Source organism: Nicotiana tabacum, chromosome 22 (genome assembly GCF_000715075.1).
Source record: "Nicotiana tabacum cultivar K326 chromosome 22, ASM71507v2, whole genome shotgun sequence".
Classification (NCBI taxonomy): Eukaryota; Viridiplantae; Streptophyta; class Magnoliopsida; order Solanales; family Solanaceae; genus Nicotiana; species Nicotiana tabacum.
The window spans coordinates 69,278,165-69,286,504 of record NC_134101.1 but is presented as its reverse complement, the minus strand read 5'-3'; the positions used below and the strand labels follow the sequence as shown (position 1 = coordinate 69,286,504).

General features: G+C 33.7%; 1 protein-coding gene across 1 annotated transcript; it reads left to right on the top strand.

Annotated features, from left to right (window-relative positions):
• The first annotated feature begins 1,023 nt into the window (after window positions 1-1,023).
• On the top strand, window positions 1,024-4,133 carry LOC107779597 (uncharacterized). Its single transcript, XM_016600049.2, has 3 exons — window positions 1,024-1,517; window positions 2,107-2,247; window positions 3,793-4,133. The coding sequence occupies exons 1-3, from the start codon at window positions 1,326-1,328 to the stop codon at window positions 3,934-3,936; spliced, it is 477 nt and encodes a 158-aa protein (XP_016455535.1). The 5' UTR covers window positions 1,024-1,325; the 3' UTR covers window positions 3,937-4,133.
• Window positions 4,134-8,340: the final 4,207 nt, after the last annotated feature.

Genomic DNA, 8,340 nt, shown 5'->3' with positions numbered 1-8,340 from the left:
TATAGTCCTTAAGAGAATCATGTTTAGAGGGAGAATTTCTTTTCTTAATAAGTTTTTTTTATATTAGTAGATTTGATGTAAGTCGGTTGACCAAACCATATTAAAATATAATATGCCTCTTTTACTATAATTTTCTTGTCGTTTGATTTATTGTCGCCAAGATTTGCTTTGTCACCTTCCTCTTTCTCTGACGCTTTGTTATTTTGATCCCAATAATAATACGGTCTTTATGCAACATCATTTCAAGGTCTTGTCTCTACCGAATGATAATATTAATGCTAGTATTTAAAAAAATACGCCAAACCCGGCAAAAAAATAGAGGTGAAAAAACAATATACAGTTTATATAATCCTCTAATTTTCAAACGATAGTAAAATTAAGAGTACATAAGTCTAACTCTAATTTTTCTCATGGGTTCAAGCGTTAAAATTTTTATTATTTGAAAAATTATATATTTAAAACTATGTAAAAATATTGCTTGAAAAAGAATAGTTTAAACAAATGTCACTTTTGGACCAAGAGAGTAATATGTTTGATGTCTTCTTCAAAAAAATATAATCCAGCTCATATTTTCTTTAATATGTTTTACGTCACGAGGTTTGGAATAGGATTTGATTAATTTACTTAATTTTTATCTGAATATGCACATAAAGTCTTAAATTTTTTGAAATACTCTAAAATTAATATACTTAAAAAACATAATTAAAAATAGTACAATAAGTGGGCGTTTGGATATAAGAATTGTAAAATTTCAAAATAGGGGGGAAATATTTTTCAAGTGAAAATGGTATTTAAAATTTAGAGTTGTGTTTGTACATGAATATAATTTTGGGTTGTTTTTGAAGTTTTGTGAGTGATTTGAGTGAAAATTTTGAAAAATAGCTTTTCAAAAATTTCTAAAATGTATTTTCAAGTGAAAATTAAAATTTTTATGAACAAACGCTGATTTTTAAAAAAAAAATTTATTTTAAAAAAAAATATATATATTATGTTCAAACGGGCTCTAAGTCATTTGATTCCATTGGAATCATCAAAGAAAAATAGTTTCGCCAAAATAACGGAGTATGTATATATTTACTTGTTCATCCGTTTACTTCACGTTAAACCCGCTAACCCAAGAGAGAGGTTTTCGTCCAATCCCTATAGTCATTACTCGTTACCCAAATTTCTCTTCTTAATCAACATTTCACATTCATTTCTGCATTTTTATAGGAAGATACATCAATTCGTTGCAGACATAATTAACCAAAAACTTAAGAACAATCAGGCTTATAAAATTGAGGGAAACGCCAAGATTCTACAACCAGACCGAGAAGACGAAGCAAATGGATAAAGCAAAAGCTTATCTTGAACCAACCCAGGGAGAATGGGACCGGGTTTCGTCTCTTTCATTTCATCCTCACCGGGTCGGCACAGACTGTAGCTTCTATGAGTATTATGCGCTCAGAGGCATCCGGGTTAACCGAGTTGAACCGGGTCAAGTTTTTTGCACCTTCAAAGTTCCTCCTCGTCTCACTGTATGACATTCCCCAATTTACCCTTTTTTCGTCAGTCCGTGTTATGTGCTTCCCATTTTCAAAGTTTAAATTTTGACTATGTGCTTCCCATTTTCAAAGTTTAAATTTTGATTAGTATAATAAATCAGAATTCTTGAATGTTGTGATGATTTTATAGAAATGTATATTATGGAAAGAAAAGGTTGAAGAAAGTATTCAAGCTATAGCTGGTTTGAAGATTTAAGGAATTATTGAAAAGTTAGTTGATAAGGAAGCACTATATAAAAGTTTTAGAATTTGAATAATTTAATGAATTCCACTTCTTGACTTTTGTGATAATTGTTTAGATATAATAGTGGCAAACATTTTAGCACATACGAAAATGGTAAGAGTATCATGTAGATTGAGCACAAGTTGATTCAGACATCATCCTTATCCCGACGAAGAAAAACAAATATCATATAAATTGTGAAGGAGTACGTGTTTCATTATCTGTTTGTGATGCAACTGTATGCAGATGAAGGGTTTTGAAATTAAATTGACTTTTTCCTTCTTTTTTAACTGCATTGTTGCTTGGAAATTGAAGTTTCTTTTTTATGTAAATTTGTAGGATAGAGAAGGGAAACTAGCATCAGGCGCCATCGCGAATCTAGTTGACGAAGTCGGGGGTGCTGTAGTCTTTGTGGAGGGTCTCCCAATGAATGTATCTGTGGACATGTCAATTTCATTTCTTTCAAGTGCGAAGGCCGATGTAAGCCCTCCTCATTCTTCCTATCGTTCAGGGATTTCGTTATTGGTTCATGAATTTTGTGAAGGAAGAAATTAAATGCTACAGAGGAAGATAGACTGGTTCTGCGTTCATCATGCGCAAGTCATGCGAATATAGTGCTGAATAACAAAATCCGTCAGCTATATAGTTATTATGGTTGCTAATAAACTAGCTGATCAGGGTCCTCTCTTTCAACTTCAGGAAACTGGCGCAAATATAGATAATAATACTTCATTTAAACAACCAACGACTCTTCGAACATTCACAATTCATTCCCTAACCTTCATTCCTGAAGGTTGAAACTACTAATAGTTCTTGAGCTGGGTCTTTTTGCTTGTTTTTTTTTGTATTCGGTATTCAAACCCTTAAGTGATTTGACATGTTTAATGTTCTCTAAAGGAAAAAACACTTCATACCTGGAGTTTCACATTCTCAACATTTAAACTTGAGAGCTCTAATTAAGGATGGGAAGAATCTGATCCATTTCACAACACAATCAACTTTTTAGCAATCAGGTACAGGTATAGATTCCAAGGGAACGGTCACATCTGTTAATCTGCATCCTAAGTTGGTGCCATAAAACTTAGACACTTTAAGCTTTGTTTGGGTAGTTAAGTAAGAACAAGTCTGAATTTGGATGAATAGAGGGAATGGAGGCATTGCGAGTTAATAGAAGTGATGGTAAGAATTTGACTGCACTATAGGCACATGAAAGAGTGGATGTGAGATGCGTGGTGGTATCGGTATATTGGTATGAGGAATGTTTTGAGATGGTTTCTGCAAGGGAATATAGGGGATAGAACCACCCCCTTTCCACTACACTTAGGGTTAAGCGATTGGCAATGGATCATGACGTAGGCTCTAAGTTACTCAAGTTGTTGCTCCTAGATAATGCCTGAATCGAGTAATAGATCATTTTTATGTGACTGTTCCCTAGCTAATGCTTTTCACCATTGCCCGTATATGGATTTTATTTGCTTTTATGCCTTGTTTTTCTATGGGAAAGAGTAGGAATATCCTCTCTATATTAACTTTATGTTTTGTATTTCAAGCATCAAAACAGGTCCATTTTTGTTGTTGGATTGCAGAAGAGCACAATGCAGCAAGCCCCCTCCACCTCCCTTTTTCTTTCTAAAACTGTTTTCCTGTGTTAGTAAATACTCCACTCAACTTTGGGGAGTGGAGTTTATATTTAAAAGAAACAGGGTAATTTTAAATCATACTTAGTTACCTGCCTCTCCAGTATGAGTCTCCAATCAGTTTAGTAGGTACTGAGGCACTTCACTTATTGCTGCTTATCCACCCAGTTTGAGTTGATTTTTTTCAGTCCTTTGTGATAAGCTAACACCATAAATTAAGCTACTAGACTTCCGATACGCTTTGAACCAACTCAATGTGGTAACTTTGATCACTACCATCTTTCATTTGGAAATTCATTTCTGCTTTTAGTCTTTCTTAATGTGCATTCTACCTCTACTAATGGATTTGGGACTTTGTTATGTGTTTCTTTGGGTGGGATATTTGCAGGATGAATTGGAGATCATTGGTCGAGTCTTAGGTCAGAAAGGAGGTTATTCTGGAACAAGTGTACTTGTGAAAAATAAAGCTACTGGGGAGCTCATTGCTGAGGGGCGGCATTCACTATTTGGTAAACATGCTAGTAAAATGTGATGAAGTATTTTTCTGGACCAAGATGCCTCTATGAAGATGCGGTTCAGTTTCTACTACCTGGTCCATATGTTTTCTTCTTTGATCAGTAAATGGTAGTACATAGTTTTTTTGTTGTTGTATTGAGCAGCATTATGCCTGTGAGGAATAAGTGCGATGTAAATATTTGCTTGTTAGTGGAGATGGATACAAGATTTTCATTTGGTGTCGAGTAGCCATTACATTTGTTACACCTACGTTGATAATGGGTGCATTCAAAGACAAGTTTGTGATTGAGGCATAATACAACTTCTTCGTAGGACTATATGCAAAACCTACACAACAGATACAAGTAACAGGAAAACCAAGGAGTACCTTTTAACCTGTGAAAAAAATGATGAATGTTTACTACCTCCAGCAGATAAAAATCAGTTACTTGAAATGGATGACTTGAGAAAAATATTTCCATTTGTTCTAGGCATACCATAGAATCAAGGTTATTTCGCCATATGTTATCAGATAAAGCCAATCTTATATACCTCAGCAGATCACAGATAACATAATAATAAATACAAACCATATAGTTTATTCGAGTACCAGTTATGCAAGCTGAAAGAGTAAGTCTGAGAAATGCTTGCTTAGTTACAATCACTCGGTCTTTGCAACAAACAAATAAAAAGTTGCAAATTAAAATGAGAAAGATATTACTTGTCCTTATTAAGTGGTAAATGTGTTTGTATAAACATACATATTTGACATTCATGTTTTGTTATGTACACGCGAAAAGTTTTTGCCCATCATGGGGTTGGAAGGGTCAACTCATCTAATATTGAATGCTGTGATAATTGCATAGGAATATATGTTACTTATCACAAGAAATTGTCGAAGAGAGTAGTAAAGTAGTACTAGTTGATTTGAAGATTAAAGCAAAAATGGAAAAGTTAGTTTGATAAACAAGCATTATGTCAAAATTTAAAATTTGAATTCTTGAATGTCTTGATAATTGTTACATGTATAAATGTGTCAAATATCTTAATATGTTCGAAAATAGTAAGAGTATTATATAAATTGAGTGGAAGCTGGCTGGGACACTACCTTGTTAGAAAGAGTATCATATAAATTGAGATGGAGTAAGTATTTTATTATTATCTGTTTGTGATGTATGCATATATTTTGCGTTCTCCTATTCTATGCAGATGAAGGGTTCTGAAATTAAATTGACCATTTTCTTCTTTCTTTTTAATGCATTGTTACTTGGAAATTGAAGTTCTTTTGATTGTAAAATTACAGGATAAAGAAGGGAAACTAGCATCGGGGGTGCTGTAATCTATGTGGAGGGTCTCCCGATGAATGTATCAGTGACAGTGGATATGTCGATTTCATTTCTTTCAAGTGCGTAGGCAGATGTAAGCCCTCCTCATTCTTTCTATTATTCAAGGATTTCATTATTGGTTCATGAATTTTGTGAAAATATTCATATGCACCTTTTAGTATGATCATGTTGTACTTCAGAGTTAACATGGAAAGAAAGACTAATTAGAGGAAATTTCTGAAGAAAGACTTGAAACGCCTAAAGAGGAAGATAGATTAGCTCCATATTCGCAAGTCGTGCGAATAACAAAAGCTATGAACTGTATACCCATGACATTAACAAACTAGTTGATTAGGTTCCTCTCTACAACACTTTTAGCAGATTTTTCCGGGTCAGCTGTAGCTAATTCTACCTTATTGGTGTGATGAATTTGCCCTCTTTAAGAAAAAAGGGTCATTATGGGGGTATGCAGCACTATAGATGGAATATAGATCAATCCAATAAATCCTCAACACCAAGTCACATCCACGGACTTTATGGCTAGAAAGAAATAAAGTATGCTTTGAGGGGAAGAGGCTGCGGTTTGCTAGAGTAAAATACAAATGCATTAAAAATTTGTACATCTAGTGTTATAGCATTCCTTTCGATAAGATGGACCAGTATTTGGATTTTTTTTCGTATAATAGACCTTGTGGTCCGGCCCTTCATCCTATGATCGCAATTGTGAGACCTGAGACCTCTGTGCAAAAAAACCAACAGAATTCTAACTCTATTAAACACTGCGCTATACGTCCGAAACTCATCCGAGCCCCTCGGGTTCTAAACCAAACATACACATAAGTCTAAAAATATCATACGAATTCGCTCGCGCGATCAAAATGCCAAAATAATACCTATAACCACGAATCGGATATCAAAATATATGAAGGTTTTCAAAGAAACTTGAGAACTTTCAAATTTACAACCGGACATCCGAATCATGTCAAATCAGCTCCATTTTGCACCAAATTTTACAGACAAGTCATAAATAGTGAAATGAACCTATTCCAAGTTTCGAAACCGAAATTCGAATCCGGTAGCAACAAAGTCAACCTACGGTCAAACTCAGGAATTCTTTATACCTTCAAATTATTAGTTTTCAACAAATCACGTCAAATCAAGTTAGGGACTTCCGAATTCAATTTCGCGCTTATGCCCAAGTCCCAAATCACGATACGGACCCACTAGGACCGTCAAAATACTGATCTGGGTCCGTTTACATAAACGGTTGACCGTAATCAATTCAAATTATTTTTAAGGCTAAAATTCACATTTTCTTCAATTTTCACATAGAAATTTTTCGAAAAAAGACACAATCTGTACAAGCAAATCGAGAAATGCTAAACAGAGTTATTTGATTTTTCGAAACACAAAAATAAAGGCTAAAACACAAAATGACGTATCAGTCATCACAGAAAATTCGTATGAATATAACAAATGAATGTTTGAACACATATATGAGGGTAGTTGCCGAATGACGGTTACAAAATATCACCTAAAGTGCCAAGTGCCAAATCTGTGAACCAGTGCTATAATATTGATACTTTTCTGATATAAAACGTGAATTCTTCCATCAAAAAAATGCCATAGAAAAGGCAACAGTAAGACACAAGATGGTAGACTAGGAACTCGTGTTTTAAATTATATTTTGCATTCTAATTACTATACTTTGATTGTATTTGAGCTTAATTATTAGTCCTTTGCACTTATTACGTGTTTTATGCATTGCAGAAAATGATTCCGAGCTATTAAGATAATGTGAAGCTAAATTAAACAAGCTGGAGCTTTGAAATCTGAGCAAAAGCCCAAGAAATTAAACTAGAATTACGTTTGGGGGTCGAGAACCAAGTCCGAAAGTCAAAAAGTGAGGAAAAAAGATTACTCTGAAAAAAATGCACTACCGCGCCACGCATGTGCAAATTTTACAGAGTATTTCTTCCTACTTCGGCTTGAAAATGATAGTTTCGTCCGGGCTCGTTCCTACATGGTATAAATACGTTAAAATCACGATTTTTAGAGGAGTTTTGACCTACGAAAGATTTGAGAAGCAACTAAGTCAAGAAGACACAAGAATTAATCAAGATTTCACCCAACTGTCGGTGCAATACGGGAGTTTGTATCAAATCATTAGTATTAATATTTTTTTTGTTTTTAAACCTTATTGAGATGACTTTTTCCAATGCTATGGAGTAATTTCCATTAGGGTGTTGACATATATGGTGTTTTGATGACTTGGTTAGGGATTCAAGTCTTGATAATTGTTGTAATTAATTGATGAAGTTTTAATTCGTATTGTGGAGTTATTTCTTATTTTGCTTAATCGAAAGAGGAGCTTGATATTGAATTTATTTACATCTTATTCTCTAGTTTAAATTCGTGATTCAAATAGTTAATCGAAAGAGACTCTTGAATTGTTAATCGAACTAGAAAATAGGAAAATATTCGTGAGAAGTTACCCTTTAGGCCATAACCACCATTTTATTAGTTACAATTATTTACTGTATTTTAATTGGATTAATTACTGAAATTAACGTTTAATCGAAAGAGGAACATTAACTTCAAGTGTAATCTAATTATATGTTGAATTTGTGAGAATCAATAGTATTATATAGTGAACTAACTCAAGAATTGGATCCCGAGTCAATTATATTGCACTTATCTAGTCAATTACCCTTATTTATCTCATTGATATTTCTTCGTTGCTCATTTGTTGTCTTTTGTGATAAATTGTTAATTGCTCAATTTTTAGTAATAAATCATAGTTGATAATCATCAAATCAAGTGTTAATTTTCCTGAATAGTAATCAACTGAAGATTATTCGAACACTATTTAAATTCAATCCCTGTGGAGACGATAATTTAACTATACTATCTTTGACTAGCGAGCAATCATTTTGTGGTATGTTTTGCGCTCGTAACATATATGTGTTATGAAATACATATTATATGGATGTCCACTAATCAAATATAACTCTCACTACTCTTCTCCATTATGTTGATATCCCCCACTACTTCTCATTGTTACAGTTGTAACTTTCACACCTCCATAACCTCTCCATGATCTTCCCCACATGATC

Bases quoted from the DNA above. Each gene is read 5' to 3' on its own strand.
- LOC107779597 (XM_016600049.2), top strand. From the start codon at position 1,326: ATGGATAAAGCAAAAGCTTATCTTGAACCAACCCAGGGAGAATGGGAC. The intron at 1,518-2,106 runs GTATGACATTCC...GTAAATTTGTAG, and splicing joins AAGTTCCTCCTCGTCTCACT to GATAGAGAAGGGAAACTAGC. The intron at 2,248-3,792 runs GTAAGCCCTCCT...GGATATTTGCAG, and splicing joins TTTCAAGTGCGAAGGCCGAT to GATGAATTGGAGATCATTGG.